This window comes from Atractosteus spatula, chromosome 19 (assembly GCF_055471065.1).
Source record: "Atractosteus spatula isolate fAtrSpa1 chromosome 19, fAtrSpa1.hap1, whole genome shotgun sequence".
Classification (NCBI taxonomy): Eukaryota; Metazoa; Chordata; class Actinopteri; order Semionotiformes; family Lepisosteidae; genus Atractosteus; species Atractosteus spatula.
In genome coordinates this window covers 1,169,778-1,195,917 of record NC_142724.1, presented here as the reverse complement: position 1 = coordinate 1,195,917, position 26,140 = coordinate 1,169,778, and the positions used below count along the sequence as shown (strand labels likewise).

The 26,140-nt window shown below is 55.3% G+C and overlaps 2 protein-coding genes across 4 annotated transcripts in view; both read right to left on the bottom strand.

The window, feature by feature from the left end:
* The window catches only part of mtss1 (MTSS I-BAR domain containing 1), a 47,248-nt gene extending 36,979 nt beyond the window's left edge, over positions 1-10,269 (bottom strand). For all 3 annotated transcript variants that reach the window (XM_088937781.1, XM_088937783.1, XM_088937782.1), the window contains exon 1: positions 9,308-10,269. In XM_088937781.1, coding sequence (XP_088793907.1) covers positions 9,308-9,379 — 72 coding nt within the window. In that variant the 5' untranslated portion in view covers positions 9,380-10,269. The remainder of the gene's footprint in view (positions 1-9,307) is intronic.
* Positions 10,270-13,358: 3,089 nt separating this feature from the next.
* osgn1 (oxidative stress induced growth inhibitor 1) lies at positions 13,359-22,104 on the bottom strand. Its single transcript, XM_088937348.1, has 6 exons — positions 21,963-22,104; positions 19,851-19,924; positions 19,040-19,176; positions 18,409-18,600; positions 15,959-16,050; positions 13,359-15,598 (listed from the first exon to the last, which is right to left on the bottom strand). Exons 1-6 carry the CDS (start codon positions 21,968-21,970, stop codon positions 14,557-14,559), a joined length of 1,545 nt encoding a protein of 514 aa, XP_088793474.1. The 5' UTR covers positions 21,971-22,104; the 3' UTR covers positions 13,359-14,556.
* Positions 22,105-26,140: the final 4,036 nt, after the last annotated feature.

The window sequence follows — 26,140 nt, the reverse complement described above, 5'->3', positions numbered from 1 at the left end:
CAGACCTAACGTAACATAAGACTTTTCGCCTCTATCAAAACGAATTCCCAACCCAGTGGATGCCACTCTTGTTCTGGCTGTGAAGCGCTGTGGTCTCAGCATGTCTCTGCCCCTGTGCTGCTGTAACAGCCCTGCTCCGATCCCAGTTTTCCTAGTTAGGTTAATCAACACCATCCAACTGATCTGGACAGAGACCAAGGCGTCTGCAGTTGTCTTCTTCAGCGTTTCTCCCCGAGAGAGACCTCCGGCACGGGGAGGGGGGCCTCTTGCACCCCGGCTCGCCCAGGAAGAGGAGCCGCGACCGGACCCCAAGCCACTGAAAGCTGGGCTCCTGTTTCAGGCGGCTCGACCGCGGAGGAGCAGCTGCCCGACAGGTGTCCTGCAGTTAGCAGGCCCTCTCGATCCCCACACAGCGCAGCTGCGGCGCAGGAGCAGCTGGCCCCAGCTGTCTCTTCGCCCCTACCAGAGTGGCTTGCAGCTCTACAAACACTAAGCCGTTCCGTACACAAAGAGTGGTGCATGAGTGGAGCAACCATTCATGCTGCTACAGCAGCACAGTGTTTACTGGACTTTGAAGGAATGGTGGGATGAGGTCTTCAGACCAGTTACGATCCAGTTAGAAGAGCATCGTTCTCTGCAGCCTCTCTTCTGTTACCCTCAATGCACTCAACCAGTACAGCACTACAATCCTCTGCCAGGTTTCATACACCAGCCTGAAGCAACGACTCCAGTCCGCCTTGCAGGGCACTCCACTTCATGTTTTATAAGCTGCAGGCTCTTGTTTAACTTCTGCCTACGAAGCTCAAAAGCTCAATATTTTAATAGGATTTTTACTTATTTCAAATATTTAGCTATCTGCAAATTTACACAAAACATGCTTGCAAAACCTGGAATATCCAGGCGATCCCAGCGATTGTTCTCGAGAGAAAAAACTTTTCCGAGCAACAGAGAGGAGGCTGAGAAGCCCAGTCGAGCTCAACGGGTTCAATTCAGTCCTGTAACCAGCACTGGCTGTACTTGGAACTAACTCCACACACCGAGCAAACTGGAATCGAACCCAGGACCCTGGCACCGAGAAGCGAGTTGTAAACCAGCTTGGCTAACTCCTTCCCCGACAGACAGTTCAATATTTCACACCCACAGAGCACCAGAAAGCCCAGCACAGAGCAGCATGACTGCTGCCTGCAGGCAGAACCAGCAGAGACAGCGCCCCCCATGACAGAGGAGAAGATGCCCTTGGGCAGAAGCCAGGCCGAAATTCTCAGGAACTGTTGCATCCCACATACAGAACTGACAGCGTGGTAGAGTCAACACCGAGAAAAAACACTGATCAGACTTCCAGAAGAACTCCTCTGCTGATGAGTCGCACTGTCTGCTTTTCAAGTACCGTACAATCATTCCTGGGAATTTCCATCCCTGATGTTAAAGATATGGATGGAACCACACAACAGTTTTCACCCTTTATCACCGTCTCGACCAATGTTGCAGTTGAATACTGTTCCGCATCTTACAAGGGGAGAAGCGAACCTCAGTTTTGGGCTTATTATGCATCTACCGAATTCTCCCAGACCCCTCCATGGAAAAGAAACTGTAATATCCCGGCCGAGCGAAGAGCCGCAGGTCACCTGAGCTCACAGCTGCCTCTTCGCTCCCCTGGCAAGTCGAGAAAAACCTGCCAGCAGTCTCACGAGCTGCAGCAGGGGACACTTCACTCAGCAGACTACTACTGTGCCACCAGCCAGCGGGCAAGAAGGCCATCAGCAAGCTGAGCATCTTCCTGGACCAGTGGTGATGAGCTTCCAGCCCATCTGCCCCTACGCCAGATTTTCAGGGAGCAATAGGCACGTGGAGATGGGATACAACCGGGCGGCTCTGCTCACAAGAAAAGGACTAGGGGGACAGTCATAGTCCTGCCCACCTGCAGCTCCTAGAAACGGACTCATGTGCTGCCGTGGGCCCGAGAGCGGATCTCCCCGCGTTCGTCTTCACGGCAGGCTCTGCAAGAAGGCTCCAGGCGTGCGGCACAAACGAGGACGAGGAATCACAGATGTGTGCAAGTCAGCACAGGAGCCGGCACCCCTTAAAGAGCTGGAATGGGTCAGTCTGCTGCGGACCTCAGGAGCCGACACGCTGGTCCCTCCCCAAGCTCCGGGCGGCCGGATTAACACGGGCCGGCCAGGCCCGGCTCCAGGCCCAGACCGGACGGACTCCGGCTCACCTTGTAGCCACTGCACTCAGAGGAGTCAGGAAAGGAGCAATGTTTTAAAACAGGCAGCTGAAGTGATCCACGATGGAGGACGTCCTCTTGCACATTTTGCTGTTTCTTGCTCTCTCTCCCCCCAGCTTCCTGCTGATCCTGACACAAGTCTTCCCGCTGCCTCTCCAAGTGGGGTCTGACCGCCTCACACACACACAGTCGTCATTAATTAGCATCAATAATTAACTCCCTGACTGCCCAGAGGCACAGCCACTGGGATCACACACAAGGTTACGATCGGAGGTGGCTCCGTCAGCCACACAGGCTGATCTGAAACTGCGGCCTCCTTCTCCTCCTCCTCCTCCTCCTCCGATTCCAGGGGAACCAGAAACTGAAGCCTCTGCGGCACATCAATAATTAACAAACGAGGTCAGTTCAGTCTGGGAGCTTTAATTGGAACTAACGAGGAGGGGGTGACACAGAAGACAATGACAAATCGTGGATTGTGTTTTCGCGGGTGGAGGAGCACGTTTAGAGCAGAATGGAGACACGAGAGAGAGAAGGTCACTCGGCCCATCTCTCTCATTCCACAGTCCACATTCCTGCTCATCAAAGCAATGGCTTTCTCACCCAAACCCAAATGGAAAATTACAGAGGAAAGAACGCAAAAAGCTCTACCGTTCACGTGATTTTTCCTACTTTCTGTGCGAGACAGCGGAATAAACCACCCCAAATTTGCAAGGCACTTGAGTGTTTACGAAAGTGCCGCACCCTCGTCCCTTTCCTGTGAAGGACACGCCAGATTGCTTTTGCTTTTGCAATCTTGCTCCATGCAGAGTTGCAGAGTGGAAGAGAAAGAGGAACAGCCACACAGCCAGCCCGGGTCAGACAGGAGAGCTGCAGTCCCAGCTGCCCCAGCCCAGTTCCTCATTCCATCGTATTCCTTTACTACCTGACTGACTGACTTGAAACCATGTCCTCTGTTTTCAGTTTTGGAAATGACAGATTTTACTTGACAAATTCACAAGTAATTTGCAAGCTTCCATCATTTCAGGAGCAGAAAAGAAATGGGAAACGCCCAATTCATTTAATGTTTTGCGCAACCAAGAGCTCAGTCAAGAAACAAGAGGTCCAGCCACACGCAAGACGGGCCGGCTGGGAAACATCACAGCAGCTGGCCCGTTCACTCTCTCTGACCACAGGCCTGGGCAGCTCCATGCTGCTTCCTCCCTCCCAGGGCCGGTCGGCCCACATTCCTCCCCGTCAAAACAACAGAACCAACCCGATCGGTTTACAACCCGGGCTGGGGTCACAGCCACGCCCAGCACAGCACGTCACCGGCATGCACACATCCGAGACAAGAGGGCACCCGCCCCGTCCTGTCCCAGCAGGCCCGGGGCAGGACACCTGCGCAGAGGTGGGAGGAGAGAGAGGTTCTGAGCTGTCAGCACCTGGCACCCTCCCATCATGCCTCAGCGGAGGCCCAGCCCTGACATCTCCGCACACAAGCGTGCTGACTAAGGCAGCAAGCATCGCGCACGGGGGCAGCCGCTCACCCAGGATACCGCAAAACAGCAACCAGTCCCGAAGCGTGACTCAGGCCTTACTCACTGCTGGTGTTGCCATTGCGGGACAGCCCACTTCCTGCTGGGAGCCAGGCCCAGCTTCTCCAGCTCAAACAGAGCCCCAGGCGAGGCCCTGCAGGAAGGCTGGCCCCTTCCCCAGCCCCTCGGCCCCCAGCGAACCAGGAGTCCCCCGGAACTCTGGCCCCTGGTCACACCGACCCCCAGAAACGCAGACCTCTGGCCACACAGACCCCTTCTTAGCTGCCCAGCAGTGGAACAGAAGCTGCAGGCCTTTAATCTTGGAGATAAGTTTAATATTAACTAGAGCTGGAGAGCTAGTTTTCTGCAGGCCTGGCGCTCCTGCAATGTGTAACTGGGCGCACGGTTCTGCTTCACCTCCCACCCCGCCACCCTGGCGAGGGGCGGACCAGCCCAGAGGAGACAGAAGCATGATGGGAGAAACCAACACCTCCTGGGCACTTCACGGCCTCCAGCCCGGCCGCGTCGGCGCAGAGGGAGAGAGGGAGGGACCTGCAGGCCCTGCTGCTCGCACACAGGGGCACTCCTCCAGGCAGTGGGAAAACTGGGCTAATTCCCTAACAAAGCGCAGTCAAACGACCAGCTCGGAGCGACTGCAGCCTGTTCCACTTCCCCTCGCCGCTCTTGCGCAGCTGTGCAAAGGGAGGATCCGAGCAGGCACACTGCAGATACCGGAAAGCAAAATGCATTATCTGTGGGCACCACTATTTGAAGCAACGGACACATGTCAACGCTTGTGTCTGGATCTCCGGGAGCCTTATGGGCAATCACACCAGCTGCCTTTCAAACAATCCTTTCCAAAGGCACAAGGAGGGTCCGGTCCACCCACCTGCTGACCACGTCACACTGGACATCACCGCTGGACACCTGCTGATCCCCCCCGTCCTCCAGAATTTCATACAGCACTGCTGTGCACCGGGAAGCTGGACCTGATCTCGCTTCATCGGAAGGAAGTCTGCAGAAGGACAGCAGGACAGGGCTGGCGTCCCAGGACAGACCCAAACCCCGAGCCCCAATACCCCAAGCACCCCCCTCTACAGACAGCACTGCCCCACTGGTCACTGGAATGGCACGGAGGAGAAACAGGTCGACCGGCGCTGCCCCCGCAGACAGACGATGTGACCTGCCCCAGTTTCACTTCTGAGCACACTCAGCACTGCATTTCTTTCAAATTTGCATCGCTGCACTTTTAAAATAAAACTAAAGCCGTATGCAAAACTAGTGAACTGAAGTGCCGGCTCACTGCCCCCCAGCCACCCCCCACTTCCCTTCCTTTAAATTTAACGTGTGGGAAGTGAGTGGTGAGAACTGGCCACTCCTTCCCCCGCGCGCTCTGTGCAGCAGTCACCCAAGCCAAGCCCCACCCCGGCCAAGGACACACTGCGGCTCCCAGGACACCTGCTGCACACGGGGCTGAGTCAGGACAGGGTTCCCAAGCTGGCAGGACCAGGGAGTGGGTTTTTCCAACCTGAAACGCAGACAGGGAACAGACTTCATCTGAAGAGTCTGTGCAAGAGCGGGTCTCTCACGCACCTTGCAGCCGTGCAGCGGAGGGCCGAACGGCTTCCTCATTAGTACTCGCCCTGCACTACCAGGGCGTCTCACCCCTGTCACCAGCCCAGAGGCCTCCTGTTCCCCGCTGAGCTCTCTGCCAATCACCTCAATCGCTCTCACAGCCAACACCTCCATCTCCAAATCTCAACCTGCCAAGGGCTATCCAGGAACCTAGGACGTGCAATATTCCATTTTTTAGCAGCGGAGGACAACGGAGGACAACACTAAACGTTCTGGCCAGCAAAAATTCTCGGTTAAGGGCTCAGCGAAGCGAAGGCAGACCAGGGCCGATCCGAAGGCCCAGAAGGCCCAGGAGCCAGCGGCGCCCGAGCTGCACGTCAGTCAGACACCCACAGACAGACGACCTGCGGCTGCAGCACCGACAGCCTGCAGGGCAGCAGCAGCCAGCTCAGCCAGCTGGGTCCCTCCGCAGGGAACTGCGGAAAGCAGAGGAGTAAGCAGAGGAGCGTGTGTGTGCACGCGTTGTGTATTGTATGCCATTTGGATTTATTTAGTGCCTCTTCTAGGCAACAGGCTCAATGCGCAGTGCACTCTCCTCTCCTGGAGAACCTTCATAAAAACAAGGCATTATGACAGCCAACGCTGAGCCAACTGGAAAAAAGAGGCTCCCAGATCAGTGTGCGGATCATGCCAGTGTCCAGCTGCCATCAGCTTGATTCAAGACGAGCTCTGGCCAGATGGCAAGGCATGCCCTGTGATAATGCACGGTGCCAACACAGCCTCCGATTCCTCCTCTGAGCACACACGTGGCTCTCTCCCACACAAAAACAAATACTTCTACAAAACACCTAGCATGACAGGGAGTCGACTCAAGACACCTGCACCTGGCAGCTCAGACAAGCTTTACCCAGGGCCTGATGCAGGAGGCTCATTTACATCCCACGCACACAACTATTAACCACTTTTGTATTGCAAGATACAAAATGTATTGGGAGATCAGGGCTGCTTTCCTATGGTTGGGCTTGGCAATGGGCACATATCCAGCCTGATCAATGGCATTCCTTAACAGAATCGCTACCCACAGGGCTGTTACACAGACACAGAGTTGCTAACGCAACACAAAGCCCAGGAGTTGACATCCCACTGATCTCTTCAGAAAGCCAGGAATGCAGACGCCGACCACAAACCCCATTCCGTGAAGTGTGCCTGCACTTTGCACACAGCCTCACTCGCACCCAGACTTGAAACCAAGCAGCCAGGTCACACCATCGCTCCACCAGCACGTGTGCCCCCACTATCAGGCACGGGAACTGCTCGCGAAAAGTGAAAATGGCTCATTTCCAAACTCCATGGCAGCGATGTAATTCTGTCAAGCCGAGAAACGGTCAGGCCCCTCGCGTCTGCAGGTCAGCAGGGAACAAGTCGCTCATGAACGGAGGTGGCGCGCGGCTGGACACCATTGCTCTAGCGATCGAGGGGGGCTTCCTGCTCGCTGAGGCTCATCAGATTACACTGTGCAGAAACAGCTGGGCGCCACCTGACCTGCACACACAGCGACCCAGACTCCCAGGCGGGCGGGCGGATGGACTCGCTGGCCAGCGTCCGCCACGCGTCTTTAAGAGAGGCCCACCTGTGCACACGCCCGGTAACGAGATCGCAAACCACACCACCGCACGGCGTGTCTCCACCTGGCACGAGCTGCGCAACTCCCAGTGAATCATGGGCAAGCGCCACAGCCACATCACGCCTCAAGACGCTCGCCCGCCCACGCTGACAACCTACTGCTGAACACTCTGGAAAAAAACTTCCATCTGACACAGCAGAGCCAGCGGCCTGTAATCTCCCTGGTTCTCCCTGGTTCAGGAGACCAGGCCAGGGTCCCATCTTGAAACACCAGACACCTAAAGCTTTTCCGCTGCCGTGCAGATCACAGACGAGCGCCTCTGTGCTGAAACCCAGGGGTGCCCGGGGGGCTCGAGCCCCACACCTCCGACACAGTCTCCGCTGGGAACCAGAGAGCTGCAGGCGGAAGTTTACTGGGTTCTCAGCCCGGAAAGGGCGGGCTGCACCCCGTTTCAGCACGCAGAGTCCCGCCCAGCGCGGCTGTCCCGGAGCACGACTCTCGGGACCGAAACACACAAGACAGAACCGAAACCCAGCTGAGAAGAGGCGAGATCTGGGATCTGAAAGAACCGTACTCCTCCACCGGGTCTGCCAGGACGGGCCCGTCCTGCTTTAACCCTTGCCTTCCCGGGGAAAAGGCTCGGAAGAGCATCTCCGACGGCAGCGATCCCGAGACTCCGAGAGCACCACGGGAGCATCACCTCCGCGCCAACAGAGCTCGGCTGGGGAAGAGGGGGAGAACAGCCTCTCTCCGTCGTGCTCCTGCTACAGCCGAGGCTTGGACAGCAGCAGCCCTGCCCAGGAGCGACAGATCCCGGTCTGCAGCCACGAGCTCCCGAAGGAAAACGAGAGGAGGCCCACGGGCAGAAGCCCCAGCCCTCGGCCTGCTCGAGGCCGGGACCACCGCGTCAGTCGGGCCAGACTGCAGAGGCCCAGCAGAACCCGCTTGCAAAGATGATGGGAGGGCCGTTTCAGGAACTCCGCAGGCCCAAACTACTCCCCTCTGTCCCGACGGCATTGTCCCGCTGCAAAACAATGCCTTTTACAGAAAAAAAAACCACACGGCCGTTGCATTCTTGCTGTTGTGTATAAACCACAGATTACAAATCCAAAGAAAACACAGCCGTGCTCGGGAAAGGAGTCAGGTCTGCTCACTCCAGCTGCAGCAGGTTCGAGGTCTCACATCACAAGCGCCCCAGAACAGTGACACCACAGAGCGCGGCTTCCTGCGTCGCCCCAGGCGAGCGCACACCCAGCCAGCACCGACCCACCGGAACACGGACCTGGGACCGAGGCGCCCAGTGGGCTGCGACCCTGGGCTTCATTCGGGGGTTCCCTACAGCTGCAGCCAGACAGACGCTGCTTCAGCAGGAGGTGGTCAGGGGAGCTGGAAGATGGGAGATGGCGAGGACGAGGGCAAGACACCCCATTGGGGCTCTGCTGCGGCTCGGGGTGCGAGTACCGCCAGCACAGAGGCAGGGGGGACCACTGAGGGGGACCCAGCCCGCCGCCGGGGAGGAAACGGGGGAATGACGTCACTGAGGATTCCTCTCATTAGTGGGGAGGCCGTCCTGCCGGACGAAGGGTTTCTCTCCCCCTCTTTCTTCTTCTACTTTCCACCCGCCCCAGTTTACTGGTTTTGAAGGGAGGGACTCTCCGTTTTACTGTTACGGCTGGCGTCCGGCGTCTCCGAGGGCCGGGCTGTGCCGCCACCTGCGCGGCTGAGGCCTCACTTCCGGCTCACCTGGGGGCTCCCGTGCGGCAGGTAAGGCGTGTTCGCCTCTCCCTCCTCCTGAACCTGTCAGCCGGACTCGGACCCCCACCCCTCCCTCCCTCCCTCCCACGACGAGCAGCCGACCGGCGCCACAGCAAACGCGACGCGTCAAACTTCGCGGCCCTGTTCGGCTCGGCGCCTTGACCCGGGTCAGCCCAGTCCCGTCCCGTCCACAACCGTCCCCCCCCCCCCCGGACCCGGGCGCAGTGGGGGCACGACACAACAAGACACGCGTGGAGCCACACGCTCCTGGTCCGGGGGACTCGCGGCGCTCCTGAGCGTGGTCCACGCGTGGGTCCTCGCCGCGTTCTTGTTAATCGGAGGGCCTTTTAATTTTTTTAAGGGGTTTCGATAACAAGAAAGTAAGACTGTTGTGCGCGTCTGAAATGTTAAATTCGTTGCGTTAAGCAACCCCACACGCACGTCGTTATGTGCGTGAAACCAAACACGCACGCTCTCTCTCTCACACACACACTCTCACTCACTCACACACACACTCACACACTCACACCCCATCAGAGCCCATTGTTACAGATCACCACCCCGGCGGTCCGGTCCGCAGGGCGAGTCGCTCACGACTCCCACCCGCCTTACCTTCATGTCGTTCATGATGGTCTGGAAGAGCCCTCCCAAAGTGCTGCACTCTCTCTCGATCCCCGCGTCCATCTTTCCTGCCGACTGCGCACCCACGGGCGCGGACTGGGGGGTCTCTCCTAGCAGCGGCTGATGTCCTCCGGAGAGGGAGGCGTTTGCGTGCGTGTGTGTCCGGGAGAGGAGGAGGTGGTGGTGGGGGTAGCGAAAAATTGGGAGAGAATAAAAAATGATAATAAATCCAGCGAGCGAGCGAGCGAGGTGGTGGGGGTGGGGGGGGGCAGAGCTAGATCACCACTTTCAAAACATCGCTCGGGAGGGTCAATCCCAGCCAAAGGCGTCCTCAATCCACCGGCGCGTCCCGATCCCCGCAGCGCGGCGGAGGGCGGCTGTGTCCCGGGCTGGTCAGCGCAGCTGCTTCGCGCTGCCCATGGCGTGTCCCGCTCCCCGCCGCTCGGGATTCCCAGCCTGCTGTGGCCGGCGAGGCAGTGCGAAGTCCGGCCGGGGCTGCGAGGCGCTACTGTGTGGCACTCGGGCTGCGAGCTCCGCGGCTGTCTGCGTGTGCGTGTCTGCGCGGCGCTCCGGACTCCCAGTCTGCCCCCCTCTCTCTCCCCCCACAGGGCGGAGCTCTGCCGGTCGGGATCTTCCGTCCCTTTCCGCCGCCGGAGCTCGGTCTCGCCTCCAGATCGGTGAGCCCCCCGCAAGCGCTCTCTGCGCGCCGCACGGCTCCGCTCGGAGCTGGGAGCTGGGAGATGGGATTCCAGTGAGGATCTCGGACTGTTTGACTTCCCCAAGCTCTCGGGATCTCGGGAGCTCCGACTCGCGCTGTATTCCCGGCTCCCTGCTTCCCTCTTGCACAACCCAAACCGCGGAGATAGGAGGCGAGGCGTGACGTCAGAGGGCTGAGGCACGAGTAGCTGTTTTTTTCCTCTCTGTAGTGACAGGCAAGCCTGCAAGGCGTGATGGGACGTGTGGGAATTAATCACGGAAAATGAGGACGCTTCCCAAACTGTTGCAACAGTTTTCACGGCGCTGCGTAACACAGGAAGTTCCCGTTTTTTAGATCGGTGCGGTTTATCTGAGTTCAGCATTATTTTTGTCTTCGTGTCTGTAACAATGTGCATTGAATAAACATAAAATAAGATCACTTTATTGACCATATACAATTTCTTGAATTAGGAATTTGTCTTTTCGCAGACCCTGTCTTGCTCTCCATGAGACACACAGACAAGGAGCGAAGCTTGGGGTCAGAGCACAGACATTTGTACAGCACCCCTGGAGCAGGTGGGGTTAAGGGCCTTGCTCAGGGGCCCAACAGAGTAGGATTCCTCTGCCGGCCGTGAGATACGAACCAGAATCCTTCCAGCCTTAGGCGCAGATCGTTAGCCACAGAGCCACCACACTGCCCCAAACACAAACACAAACATACATATCCATGCAGCTCTGCAGTGTGTTGGGTTCGACAGTCAGAGTGCAGGGATCTCCCCAGGGCTGGAGCCCTGCAGGACGGGGGTGTCCCTCTGGGCACAGCTGTGCGACCCTGGGCACATCCGGCCCTCAGGCAGGAGCGAGGCCACCGTGACCCTGAGCCGGCTGGGAGGCAGAGGCAGAGTGGGCGGGCAGCTGGGGCTTGTGTGATGAGTCTGACCGTCGATCTCCATCAGCATCAGGACAGCATCTTCTCGTGTGTTCACAGGGGAAAGATGCTCTTGTTGATTCTGCCATGTAGTAATAATTACAACAATTCCTTCCATTTGTACGTCTTGAACTGGAGGGGATCTGTGCCACCCACTGCTCCTGGCTGCAGAGCCCCCTGGAGCTTATTCCACCTCTGATCTGAGCGATCTGAATCAATCAAGCTCATCGCTCTCGGAAACGAAACCACCCGTTTGATAATGAGTTGCTAATTGAAACTGCGGCCCCTCGGGTGTCCCCAAGCTGTGGAAAGAGAGTTCTCTCCGAGCTGAGGCCGAGCTGCGCGGGAGCAGGGTGTGTTGGAGCGAGGGTGTCCATGATGAACACACTCACACTCACCGGCCAGCGCAGGGGGTAGGAGAGGGGTAACAACTTCAGGGAACAGCCTGCGCCGTTGGTCTCTTTCGGCTGTCCGGGCACGTCTCCACTCCCTCTCTCTGATCAGCTGTGACTCACTGCGCAGTCACTGCCAGCCCGTACGCACTGGCAGGGTAACCACAGCAAACACAGCCCTCTCCCCGGCCCAGCCTAGGACAGGAGACCTGGGCTATCTGCTCCTCTCCTCGGAGAGCTGGGACTCAGTCCGCTGCTCCCTCCTCTCCGGATCTGTCGTCTTTGCCCGGCGAGATTGCCAACTAACTTGTTTGAAGAAAAAAAAAAGCACCTCCTACGTCTCTCAGGTCTCGGCCAGCGACTCGCTCGTTGTGTTCATGTCCAGGAGCCTCCCCCCCTCCTCTGTCTCAGCGCTGCCCTAGAGCAGGGAGTTAGGAGCGGGGAGTTACCTAGAGCAGGGAGTTAGTTACAGACGAGAGGAGATTTCCGGCCCATTCAGTTTCTCAGATGCGGGACATCTGAGGATCTTATCCAGCCGTTTCTTGAATAAAGCCACGTTATCGGCTTCAACAAGGTGGCTGTGTCCTGTGATGGACTGGCGTCCTGTCCAGGGTGTACCCTGCCGCGCGCCTGCTGTTTGCTGGGATCGGCTTCGGCTCCTTTGTGTTGGATAAAGTGGTTAGGAACGAGGTGGCAGGGTGGCTCAGAGGTGAAATGAAACCCAGAAGACCCTCAGGCTGTTCAGCCCCGCCTGGGTCTACAGCTCTGGCCAGCAGTCAGCCGGAGGCTTGGTCACGCCCGTGTCAAGCCTGGACCACACTCTGCTGCCCGTCGTTCCCCCGGGCCGCCGCCACGCTGCTGTGTAACCCTCCGGGCTCTCGCTGCTCTGTACCGCGCCGTCCGAGCGCCGGCCCGGTGGGTCTCCTCAGGTCTTGCCCGGAAGACCACGCCATCGCCGCTGGAGGAACAGCTTAGCCCGAGGTGGTAGGTGGCGTTTCCATGGTTACTTCTGTAACCCAAGGCGGTTGTGTGGTTGCAGGGCTGCGGCGGTGCGAGTGAAGGGCACGCCGCGGGTGCCCAGGGCGGGCTGGACAGAGGTATGCACACGCACATACACACGCAGCCGCAAGTCGCCAAGACTGGCACCATGGCTTTCAAAAACACCGCCATTCTTTTTTTGTATAAACTGTACATTTGCGCATTTCACCTCCCTATACAGGGTAGAGTTTATAAAAATCCCCAATTTAAAACAATTAATTTACTCTGCCCCTTTGGTATTATCCATCCTTAAATGCAGAATAACTGTTGCGAATGTACGCGAAATTAACAATGAGGGCGTGAAAAAAACCCGGGGACGTAATAGTATTTGTTGAAAACTACAATAAGGGAGTCTCTCTTCCTTCGCCTACTTTGAATGCGGGGCCCAGGCCCGAGAAACTGGAGAACAGGATAGGTTTCGCTTTGTTGACCGTTGTGACTGTCTGTGCTGCCCTCTGCTGGCGAAGTGGAGGATTGACGCCAACGTCGCACGCCACCTTCAGAAATGTAATTGCTCAAAACAAAACTGCACATCAAGAACTATCGCCTCGATCACCTAGAAGAGAGGAGCTGGATAAAACCATGTCATCTGATGCAATTAATACCGTACCACATCACATTGGACCCTGTGGACCTTCACCTTTACAGAAATGTTACCACAAAAAGAAATTTAAAGGGAAAAGTTATCCAGTAGATGCTGCAGATTGGTGGTGGTGGAGGGGAGTCCCCATTACCTGTAAAGCGCCTTGACACTTTGAGTGAAGTGTTGAGAAGTGTTGAGTGAAGTGTTGAGAAAAGTGCTATATAAGTGTAAGCAATTATTAATTATTATTATTACAAGTATTAAACCAGCAAAGATCAGCTAAACCACCCTCAGTTTAGGGGCACACACTCAGCTCGGGTGCAGGGAATAAGCAAAGTAGTTGATCTCCTTCCTCAACAGCCAGAGGTCATTTACCTTTTTTGAAAGAATGAAACGGAGCACCAGTTAAAAATCTTAAAAAATCAGATTTAATATAGAACATTCATAGAAATGGATGTTAAGAACGTAGATTTTACAAACAGTGATCATCTCTTCTTGTAGTCAGTAAAACGGCAAACGTAAACATAAAAAAAAAACAATGAGAAAATCGTGGTTAAAATCACTCTGGCAGCAGACCCCAGTGTAACCACCTCTGCAGCTGGGCGCTTCCCCATCAACCCCTGCTGCCAGACAGCCTCGGTTTCCCAACATGCAGGGCTCCTGCCCACTCCTGGAACCTGACCAAACCACAGGTGGACACAGCCGGTCATCTGCAGACTACAAACCGCACTTTACCTCCCCTTGGGAAAAACGAAGAAGAACCTTCGACAAACTTAAAGAACATTTGCAATGTGAAGCAACATAGCAGCTTTGCAAATTGCACTTCACAGCCAGCGCAATTAAAGAACGTTTCAAATTAAGAGGTGTTCTAGTAGTGTTGCATTGTATACTGTAAACCTTCATCTACATCTGTAGCATTATCCCCGATACAGGAGCGTATATTTAGTTTAAAACAATTCCACTGTTTTAAATTGAACAGTTAATTTTGAATGCTCAAATACAAAGTAATGATCTGAAGAAAAGTTAAATACACAATAAAAAGGCTAATCATACAGAAGATCAATTGTAAGAACCATAAAAAATATACAAATATTTGACATAACAGAAGGGCATGCTCCCATTAACACAGTCTACCACTGGGGTGGTAGAGTTCTTGGACAGCTCCCTCTACCATCAGTATCAGAGCATGGACAGCCAACAGGTGCCCAGGATATAAAGGTCCTCCTCGCTGTAGGAAACACGCCAGCACCCTCCCTGTTGGTGTGGAACAGTCTCATTTACACCTCAGTGCACGACTGAGGGACACACGCAGCCCGGCCCCTTGAAGGAAACATCACTTTGTTGGCCATATTCAATTTCTTGCATTAGGAATTTGTCTTGGCGCATACCCCAGCTTGCTCTCCATGAGACACACGTACGGGGAGAGAGAAGCTTGGGGTCAGAGCACAGGGTCAGTCATTTATACAGCGCCCCTGGAGCAGTTGGGGTTAAGGGCCTTGCTCAGGGGCCCAATACAGTAGGATTCCTCTGCCGGCTGCGGGATACGAACCGGCAACCTTCCAGCCACAGGCGCAGATCCTGAGCCACAGAGCCACCGCTCCGCCTATGTGTCCAGGGAGCCGGTGGAAGCGTGTTCCCCGTCTGCCGCGCGCCCTGCTCCGGCCCCCCGCGCGGCCAGGTCACTGGCCACAGCCAGGGCGCCCCCCTTGAGGAAGCGCACAAAGTTCTCCCCCACCAGCGGGCCCAGCGCGTACAGCCCGGGCTCCCGCAGGGACTCGTGGGTGAAGGGGTCCACGTCCACAGGGTTGCGGCGGCAGGAGATGGGCTCCTTGGCGTCCACGCCCAGGTAGCGCCCGCTGTGCGGCAGGAAGGAGAGGCTGGGGTGGGACCCGATCAGCACCAGCACCATGGACACCTGCAGCACCGTCTGCCGGCCGTCCTCCCCTTCCAGCACGCACTTCCTGTCCGGCCGGAACGCCACCACACGGTGCCTGGGGAAGCTGAGGTAGCCGGGATAAGAGCCCGTGAAGCCGCAGGAGTCTCCCAGGGTGCCAGCCGGCGTCTCCGGCCCATCCTGTGGCCGGAACTGCTGCTGGGTCATCATCTGGTGCACCTTGTGGTACTCGGGGTACAGCACTTTGGGCAGCTGGTTGAAGATCAGGCCGGGGTCGCTGACCGCACGGCGGAAGGCGTGGTACACAGGGATGTTGAAGTGGTGCGCTACCAGCACCGCGTCCGCCGCGGTCAGCCCCGCCCCCACGACCAGCACGGGCGCAGAGCCCTCGCCCAGCTGCCCGCTGGCCATCGCCGCCTCCAGCTCCAGGAAGCTGTGGGCCACGAAGGGCAGGTCCTCGCCCTCCGCGCCCAGCCGCGCCGGGACGTCCTGCGTGCCCGTGGCCAGCACCACGCTCCGCGCACGCACCGAGAACGGCTCGCCCCCCGCGCCCCGGCCGTCGCTGCCTCGCACCCCCTGCACCTCCCACACAGTCCGGGGGCTCCCGCCGGCCGCGCCCCCACACGGCACCCGCCGCAGGGAGGTCACCAAGGTCTCGGGGGCGAAGCGGCTCTGCAGGCCCATCGCCGTGACGTAGTGCTGGTAGTAGGAGGCGATCTCCGCAGGCGTGGCGCGGTCGTTGCGCAGGTTCCTGCACAGGACAGAGGGAGAGAAGAGCTCATGCACCGGGCAGAGAGGCAGCTCCCCGAGCTCCTTAGTGTTTCAGATTGACACCATCAACCACAGTTAAAAGAAGAAACCAGATGACCAACTTTCTTTGAAATTGTTTTCATACAGCAAATTCAGACGCCCGTTGACGCATCTCCATCTGGAGTTTTTCCACTTTTACAAATACAATTCCACTCACAGAGCTCTTACCCTAGCAGATCAGAGACGCAAATTTTTGTTACAAGAATACAGAAGAAAAAGACCCAGCTACACCTGGTACACATTTTGGCAATGATGCAAGCAGGCCACTAGGCGGGGCTGCTGCACTGTGTGGCACCCTCACCTGCGCTTCTCTCGGATCCAGTCCTTTAGCTTGAGTCCCGGCAGCTCCATCCAGTTGGCCAGGCTGAGGGTGAGCATGGAGTCCTCCATCGCCTGAGGACGACACAGAGGCCAGTCATCACCAGTCAGCAGCACACTGCCTGCAGACTGCTCTTGCTTCCAGGCTTGACTACACGCAGCTCAAAGTACAGCACTCCCAGAAAAACGGCGAGCTTTTATTATTTCCATAAGCAAAAAGAAGGCCCAGAGATGCAAATCACATACACCAGTGGTTCTCAAACTGTGGTACGCTTACCGGCAGCGGTACGTGGAGTGCCGCCAGGCGGTACGCCAAATGACCCTGGAACTGTGTCGTGTGCGCTGAAAAATCGGGACGGGTTTTCATATTTTGTATTTTAATACGTGTCGAATACGCAGCCTACATACTACGATACAGTGCGCGCTAATACTTCAGTGGACACAAGAGATACTCTGTAATTCTATACCACTCTATAGGAATGCGTGCTACGGATGCAAGTGACCAATTGTATTTAAAAAAAGCTACTGTATCTCCAGCAAATAGGGAGGTAAGAGAATGTGCGTGATTTTGGAACTATGCCAACGTTGTAAACACAGGAATGCATGAAAATACGTGCTACGAACGCAGGTAATCTTGTGAGCACACGAAAGCGTGATAACAGAAAAATATTTAAGAAGTGTTCTAATTTGAGAAAAATACACCGAGTGTCTCTGTGTTTCGCTCCCATGCGCATGAAATAAAAACTTTAAATAAATACGAAAATAAAAACGGAAACGCGGAAAAATGCAAGCCTGCGGATTGCTAAAGCAGGTAAGCTACACTATTTTTGAAGAACCTTATTTACCGTTGGCAAAAGAGCTGACACGTATTATGTGTAGAGAAAAAGCTGCTAAACAGCTCGACCTGCTGCCCCCCTCCCCCTGAAAGACAGTCACTCATAGAATTATTGAAATGAAGGATTATATCAAAAGTACACTGATAGAGCGCGTTAAGATGAGCAGATGTTTTTCACTGCAATTAGATGAGCCTGTAGTCGATTTGGCCAATTTGCTCGTTTACGTTAGATACGAGTTTGAGGGCATGTCCCGTGAGGACTTTCTGTTCTGTAAACCGCCACCAACAGGAACTACAGGAGAGCACATATTTCAGCTTCTGAATGAATTTATCGAAGAGAATGGCCTCGACTGGATAAAATGGGTCTGAGTTTGTACAGACGGTGCTAGAGCAATGACAAGCCGACATAACGGTGTAGTTGCACGAATTAGATAGGTTGCTCCAGAAATTAATGTACGCATTACAACATCCACCGCGAGACCTTTGCCGTCAAGAAAATGCCTGACGATTTAATATCTGTTAGACTCTGTTGTGAATTGTATCAAGGCTCGAAAAATTAATTCACATCTGCTTTGCTCAACTAAACAGGCTCACCCCTCTCACTGAAATGGTGCTTTTTTATTAGTTGTTGTTAATGTTTTTTTCTGTAAAACACTTTGAGAAGCCACCTTTAAAGGCGCTATATCAAATAAAGTTTATTACTATAATATTTATTATATGTATGTGTGAGTGAGTGTGCACGCGCGCTCATGTTGGTCATTGAGAATTTCTGGGGTTCCTATGAGATGATGACTTGTAGGTGGTACTTGGATGCTTTGGTTGGATTAGGGGTGGTACTTGGTCCAAAAAGTTTGAGAACCACTGACATACACAATCTTATCCCTGTCCCCTTCTCAGAATGGAGGAGGTTTACGTGTTGCTGCGAGAGCTTGGCGTGACTCTGAATGGTTTAAGATAAAGAAGTGGTAAACACACGCAGCCTCTTTGTGAGCCGTTAACACTAGAGTGACTGTTTACCGTTTGCTGCAGTAAGCCAAAGAATTAAAACTTGCTAAAACAAACATCTTGATGGGGGGAGGGGGGGGAACACGAGGTTCCTGATTCTGAGAGGTGCTGACAGTAGTCCTGCAGTTCCCTGGACAACAAGCTGCTGAGTCATGCTCTGGGTGAAGTGATGAGTCACCGAGGAGGGGGGGAGGGGTTCTCTGGCTGTTCCCACACCAGTTCCCACTCCCTCTACCTCCGCCTTAGTGCAGTGAGGCGGGTCTTTCAGGGGGGCTATACGGACGCAGCACAGGATCGTGCCTTAAACTAGTCGCAGCGACCGGCCCAGGTGCCTCCTGAAACGGCAGCGCTTCGTGCACTGCATCAGACAGGCTGAAATGTGCCCACGCAGTGTGAAGGCTTGGGCAAGGGTACGGCCAGGTAGCGGAGTCTCTTGTCACGGCTACACGCTCAGGACCAGCAGAACAAAGGTAACTGGACATCTTGAGCCCTTTTTTGGAAGCTGGTAATAACAGAAGGCTGCTGCAGCCCCTCCCCCCTCCCCGTCACCAGGTGAACCACAGCGCCCCCTGGGCCCTGCCAGCTGCACTTACATGCCAGGCGCCCCCCGGCGGGCCCTTGCCCAGGACCAGGTGGGGGATGGCACGGCCCGGCTCGTGGCGCCACTGGAGCGGGGAGGGGCAGTCCGAGCCGAAGTCGCCGTCCGGCAAGAGGAGCGAGTCGAACAGCACGGCCACCGGGTTCGAGGAGCGGCCCTCCAGCCCCTCGCACAGGTACCCCAGGTCCTGCAGGGAGAGAGGGGGAGCGGGGCTCTGGTCAGGGGCCGCTTCACAGGGCGACAACAACAATGCACAACAGGAAGAGAAAAATAACACGGGAACAACACTGGAACGGAAATAAAAAAGACTCAGATGGCAATTGAAAAAAAGCAGTGGATAGAGGAGAAAAGGCAGACGTTAATCAAACGGCTCCGTCTCGAGTGCGGAAAGGAGTTTCCTCAGTCTCAGAGCAGCAGGGAGCGAGGCGGCTCCAAGGGAGCACCCCGAGACTCTCGTACCCCGTAAGTGTCACAGGGAGCAATGAGAGGGGCGACAGTGTGTAAGGCTCTGAAACATCCAAGTAACATTTTGAGGTGAAGCATGGGAATAAACCCTGGGGAGGCCCCTCCAGGGCGGGTCCGGGGGGCAGGGGGTGCGAGAGAGATCGGCGACGCCCCGTCCTCACCTGGTCCAGCAACGACAGCTCAGGCCGCTCCTCCAGCTTCCTCAGCAAGAAGGGGTTGGGGTGCATCCCCCCAGGAGCCAAATATGGAGTGTACCCCGACAGCAGGTACGACAGACAGATCCCCGATGGGCCGTTCCCTGTAACGCACATGAAGGAGACACGCAGGGGAGTTACGGCTGCGTACGTGGGACAGTCTCTCGGCCCAGCAGAACTGGGACAGTCTTCTTCCCCGAGACGGGGCCGTGGCACAGAATGCGAATGCAGTGTTTTGCCAAATCTGCATAGCTAATCAGCTTTGTGCAAAACTAAAGCTGTGTGCCAGCTCCTTCCCCAAACAGAGTTTCTCTCAACAAGATACTTATCGCATCTCGGCTAAACAAACTCTTTGGTTCTGCGCCAGTGGAATGTAAACCTGCCTCCAGCAATAAACAAAGCAAAAGAGAGGCACTGTGAAGGAAGCCCAGAACACAGCAGCCACAATGCCAGCGCTAAACAGAGCTCGAAACCTCAAGCTGATCTACTTCACAAAGAAAGCTTTTAATTGCTGAAAAGATTTTATGCATGGCATCAATCTGCGCATAATTTAAACTGATGTACAGCGCGTCAACAGATACCAGGACACTCTATCCCACTTCAGTCCAGAAGTTTCCAAACTGGTTTATTCTAAAGGAGAGGAAACTCCATGTCATCCCACTAAACAACGCAAGGACACCTGGGCGGTGAGGTCTCAGGGGAGAGACAGGTGGGAGCTGGACTGTGTAGCACACATGGGCGCAGGTGAGGCTAGGAAGGTGCGCTGGCCCAGTCTTACCGATGATGACCACAGGGAGCACTTCCGAGGGGACAACGCGGCCGTCCAGGAGGGCCGCCGTCTCTGTCGAGGGTCTGGAACAGAACCGAGACGCAGTGGGTCAGCACGCTGCCCTCACTGACGCAGACACAGAGCTCCGACCTCCGGTAACCCGCTCCGAGACTCCCGCGCAGGAGAGACACCTTCCCAGGCAGCACCCCGCACCAGTGCCAGCACTGTTAACCGGGCACAGGGCTGGAGCCCGTCGAACCGAGGCCCAGGGCTCCTGCCATGCACCAGGCCAGGCGGAGGGGACAAGCCATGACACCATCTGGAGTTTGACACCCCCTCTCCTGCACTGCTCACACCACACACCCCCAGGGTCACCTGGGAAAGAGCCCGGGCCTGTGAGACAGGGGCAGCGGTCGAGGGCATCCCCAGCGACCCCCAGTCTGTGGGCAGGAGTGCCTCCCAGCCTCTGCGGTGACATGACACACACACCCTCTTCCCTGCACGTGTCCACACACATGCCGAGTAACCGTGACTCGGCACAAAATTCAAAGTGCAAGCACGACAGCGCCGCGCCTCCCTCAGCCCCGCTGGCTGCCAGCTGCGCTCGGCCCGTGTGAGAGGGTTCTCCAGAGTTCATCACGGAGCTGCCCGGCAAGCCGAGATCGAGCTGGGCTGTCAGAAGGCTGAAGGCTCAGCTCGAGGGAACGGGGGGGGGGGGGGGGGTGGCAGGAATCTGGGGAACAGCTCGAGGCAACAGAGGGGGGGCAGGGATCTGGGGAACGGCCCGAGGGACGGCCGTCCTGCATCCCGATTCCCGATGCCCTCTCCGACACGCACATCCAGAGCCCGGCTCCTCAGGGAAGCACGCCTGCCCCATCCACAACCTGCTCACCACCCTGCATGCGATCCTTCAGTTCCCGAGACAGGGGAAGCGCAGCAGAGGAGTAGGAGCAGATGAAACTCCTCCAGTGGGTAAGAAGAATAAAACACAGCTCTAAACCTGCCCCCCGGTACCTGGGAGAGACCTGAGACCTCTGCCAGACCCGCCAAGAACAAAAAGCCTCTTCAAAGTCCAAAGCACAAAAAAAAGTAATGCATCAATGACCCAGATCTCTCTTCAGAGCAGCCCTGCGGTCCAGGAGGTGCTTTGAGGTGGGTCTGGACGGGGCAGACTCGCCGGGCTCGGGAGAGATGCACACGCCAGCTGCTCCGGGTCTGAAGCCCGGGCAGAGGCAGGGGAAGACCGTGCACAGGTGACAGCGGCCTACAGCTCTTTCAGCTACCTCCCCCTGCGCACTTCACTGAAGCCCTGTGCCGACTCCGATCCAGCTTTTACTACTGCAAAAAAAAATTATTCAAAAACAAACACGGGGAGTTTCTCCTCGACGCTCACGTTTCATACGGTGGGCTACAGGACGTGACCGGGTCACAGGGCTGATAGACACGACTCGACACTCGGGGTCTTAAAGGGGGCAGCTCCGAGCCGGCCATCGTGGGGCTGTCGGTGCGTGTCGTAACACCACGGGTCAGTGAGGGCGACCGCTCCTACGCGGACACTTCGCCCGGAGCAGCAGTCAGACACAAAGGCCGGCGTCAGCCCTGCGTGTTGACCTGGGACGATGGCAGAGAGTCCTGCCCGCCGTCTCCTGACCAGCTCCGGCCCACGCACCCCAGAGCCGCACGGGCCCCGGCCGGGGGTCTCGTCGCACAAAAACACGCCTCTCCACGCGAGCTGTAACATTCAGGAGACCTTCATGAAGGCGGATGCGATTCCGAGCACGATTTTATCTCGAACACAAACGCTCACGGTTTCACCGCGGGCATGGGGTTTCTTCCTGGCCAGCCGGCGGGCAGAGACGGATAACGGGACTGGATCCGCCGATATAGGTGAAAGTTAATCGCTTCTCGGCGACAGAACGAGAGGGGCAGCGGCAGCGCAAAGCGCACATCTCTCTTCGCTAACCCCAGGGGAACATCGCTCGACTCCAGCCGCCGTCTTTTGGCAGCGAAGGACACACAAAAAAAACCTAGCCATGCGGAGAAGGAAGTTGCACGCAATTAAAAAAAATAAAAGCCTAATAGCGAGGAAAAAAACGGATTGAGTTACACTGTATTACTCACCGCATCATTATTAACCTCGAACACGGGATGAATCCGGTCGGAATTCCGTCTCGGCGCTTTCACAGGTTAAAAGCCAGTGAGCTGACCCCCCACACCCACCCGCGACAGCGGCGTGCCTGCAAAGCTCTGCACTCTCCTCCCCACGCGCAGCACCCGGCTCGGGCTCCAGGTCACGGGGGGTGGGGCCGTCTGCTCCTGACGTCATTCCTCCCCTCCTCTGGCCAATCAGAGCCCTTGCCCCGAAACGCCGCGCCTTCTCATTGGTCCGTGTGAAGGTGACGTAATGGCCCAACGCTTGTATAACATACTGTACCTTTTTTTACATCAAGTTCTAGAAGGTGCAGCTGCGCTTGACGTGTTAATGTCTTTAATTTATTCATTAGACAGACTTTTTTTTATATACGAGGTGTCACTCACTGACTGTTACAGGGTTACATGAGAAGTTTTCATCACGGAGAATTAGGGAATGCAAAACTTTTTAAAAATGAAAAAAATATTACAAATTAAAGCCGTTGCTGAACTAGCCAGCAGCCATATCACCCTGCAACTCACAACTGGCAACCTACTGAAGCTCAGCGGGTGTGAGCCTGGTCAGTACCTGGATGGGAGGCCTCCTGGGGAAAAACTAAGGTTGCTGCTGGAAGAGGTGTTAGTGGGGCCAACAGGGGGCGCTCACCCTGCGGTCCATGTGTGTCCTAATGCCCCAGTATAGTGACGGGGACACTATAAATGTAAACAGGCGCAGTCCTTCGGATGAGACGTAAAACCGAAGTCCTGACTCTCTGTGGTCATTAAAAAAATCCCAGGGCATTCCTCGAAAAGAGTAGGGGTGTAACCCTGGCATCCTGGCCAAATTTCCCATTGGCCCTTACCAGTCATGGCCTCCTAATAATCCCCATCTCTGAACTGGCTTCATTACTCTGCTCTCCTCCCCACTGTGGTGTGTGTTCTGGCACACTATGGCTGCACCAGAACTATGGCTGCCGTCGCATCATCCAGGTGGGGCTGCACACTGGTGGTGGTGAAGGGGATCCCCATTACCTGTAAAGCGCTTTGAGTGGAGTGTCCAGAAAAGCGCTATATAAGTGTAAGCAATTATTATTATTAACTTACCGACTCCAGTCTCTGTAGGAACCAACTGTGACAATTCTTCTCCAGATGAACAGTTTCCTTCAGGCAGTTTTATTTAGCAGGCAGCCGCCTATGGCCCGGCATTGAAGACTAGGTTAACGGTCTAAGTCGTGTTGCTTTGGACCAGAATTTCTAAACCGATGCGCCAGTGTGGAGAACAGAGACACTGTGCTCCCTGGCTGTGCCCTAAATTCAGTCCTCTGCTTTAGTTCTGATCATTATTTTCATATTCTTACATGCAATAAAAAACATTACTTGGTTCAGTTTCCTCACTCGTTAAGGGGTGTGTGTCTGATTAGCAATTTCCCAAGAAGTGGGGTTTTTCCACTGTCTCTGTGAGACTGCTGGGGTACACCTGACACGATTTCTGAGGGTTCGCATGTTCCTTTTACTACACCTCTGTCGGCTTTGGCATTTTCTCTGTGGTGTTGAACACACGTCTGGAGCCTTTAAAGAAATGTGCAGGTTTATGCTTGGTATTTATATCTTTACCCTGATTTTACTGTGACAGCACACACATTACTGTGGTATACCACAGGAAGCTGCAGTGGGGCAGCTGTTACATCACCAGCGGCCGTTATTGTGTCCCAGGCCCCTCTCTCCTCACGGCCTCATGTCCAGGGGTACAGCGCTGCTTCCGCACGGCGACACCCCGTTCCTCCAGCCGGGGTCAGCGGGCCGGGGCACTGCGAGAGCCGGGCCGGCCCGTGACGTCCCCCCTGGCAGTTCTGGAGACCGCGACACGCCAAGCCGTTTCGAGCCCTCAGGCAATTATCCTAGAAGATAATTCTAGGTCCCACACACAGAAAGATGTGTAATTCCATCCACAGGCAGCAAACAGGCCTGCCTGCTTAAAGCCTAATCACCCCCTCCCCTCCCTCATGCCTGGAAGTCACAGGGGACCCAGGCCCTGTCACTTAGTAACAGCCCTTCACCATGGCAACTGCGGAATAGTCTGGTTGCCTTGTCTCCAGGGGGGCGTGGCTACCAGAAGGACACCTGGGCAAGGTGTCGAGGGCTTGAGAAATAAGTACCTTCTAGTTAATGTAGCCACGCTGCACACAACTGATAATCGGAAATAAAATGGGCCCTTAATCACCTAAGACCTTCTTAATTTTTTTCATTTCTATTGATTTTGTGCAAACAGCTTTGGCATGACTGGTGAGATACAGTGTTGCCAAAGCATATACAGTCACCACAACAACTACAGATCACAGATGTGGGTGTCTGGGCAGGTTCCACAGAGCTGCGGTGGAGATCAAGCAGAACCAGCAGATCAAGCCGTGTCTAGGTGCTGAAGACATGGTGTCCCTGAGCACGTATCTACTCTAATGCCCCTCCCAAGGCACTCTGGGGAACAGGTGTGCTCCTTTCCCCTCGGGCGATGAGTGACTGTGCTCCACACAGTCACTGTCTCCCTCTGACCCCTCTCAGCAGAAGAGGCCAGCCCAGCACAGCAGGCATTGCTGTAAGGTGACAGGTGGCCACAGGGCTGGTTCTCTTGCTCCTGTGTTTGATCTCCTGCAGACAAGGACAGAGCTGGACTCCAAGATGCAAGACTCACGGTCACGTTTGTCCAGTGGAGAAGATTTACTGTAAAGGCCTGCAGCAGAACTCAGGTGACCTAGACGAGGTTTGGTGCTCTATAACTACTAGTATTCTTATTCTTATTCTGTCTCTATCCATCAGATTTGCTTTTCTGTTTGGTCACTTTGGTCGTGGAGTTTGTCCCCCCAGTCCTCGAGACTCAGCCCTCGCTGCGCACTTACAAGTCTCATGCTGCCTAGTCAGGAGCCCAGCCATGCAGAGTTCAAAGAGAAAGATAACAAGATGCTTTAACCTAGACATGAACACAAAGGAAGGAAGTCAGCTTGAGGCTCAATGTTTATAGAGTTCATCCGGCCAGATTTGAATCTACATGCAATCCTTCTAAAGCCGGCATTGTGCTAACAGTCACGCAAGTAACTACCGATCCGTAGTCCTGACAGGACTTACAGCACGGCGCTTTGTTCTGGGCAGTAAGTACCAGGAGCTGGTGGATGCGCTGCAGTAAAGCTGCAGGAGAAGCAGTTGTTCCTACGAGTAGGCACTGTGTAAACATTCACCTCAGTGCTTTGAAATATCTAACAAAAGGCCTGGGTGAGAGGAAATCATGTACAAAAAGAACTGGAAGAGAAATATTTTGAAGCTCAACACTTTGATGTTTTAGATCCTGAAAAAGAGGAGAATTACCTACAGCTCTGGGGGGTGTGGGGGAATATCGGCTCACCCAGGGCACCCCCTTCCACAGAGGTGAAATGAAAAGAAACATTATACACAGGTTTATCTAAAATGGCAATTAAGTGTTACACAACACTCGTGCTGACCAGCGCAGGGGGAGATGATCTGCGAGGTGGTTGTGTTTGCTGGTTGGCTCTGGGACAGGTGCCAGAGGGATCAAGGTGCGTCTCACTAGTGTCCGGGGGGAGGAGCACCAACCTGCTTCAGCAGTGAGAGTGAATAGCCAGGCACTGGTTTTGAAGATCACAGCTGTTGATTGATGCATCAGTTTTATTTTCTACAGCCTGTTACAATGACAGGCACAAGGTCAGTTTTTATTTGCACAGTCAGGGCAGAGTTTCTCTGCGTTTACAATCCTCCAGTCTGGCATGAAATCCTAAGTGTCTTCACACCTGGGAACAGGTCCAGTCTGACGAGTCCCAACCCCCCACCCCCCCCCCCCAGACCTAGAGATCTGCTGACTGGGGCACTCGAGCTATGAAGCAGTAGAGCCGAAGGACAGTTCCAGAACAGTGTTAAAACATAGTGGGATCATGCAGGCACTGAATGATCCTGCAAGACAGCACAGCCCGTGTGTGTTACAGCAGCTTCCATTAAGATCAAAATGACTAAAACAGTGGCAATGCAACATTACAGTTTGCAATCCCCCAATAATGCACTGGGGGTCCAGCAGGGGGGGCATCTTTCTCTCTCCTCACTCACCATCAGCTGCTACTCTGTGAACTCCATCGGTTCATGACAGCTCAAATCCCAGCTGCTACGTGCAG

Excerpts from the sequence above, each read along its gene's own strand:
- osgn1 (XM_088937348.1), bottom strand. Across the intron at positions 19,177-19,850 it reads GCTCCCTGTGGTCATCATCG|GGAACGGCCCATCGGGGATC; the intron begins GTAAGACTGGGC and ends TGTGCGTTACAG. Across the intron at positions 15,599-15,958 it reads TGGATCCGAGAGAAGCGCAG|GAACCTGCGCAACGACCGCG; the intron begins GTGAGGGTGCCA and ends TGTCCTGTGCAG.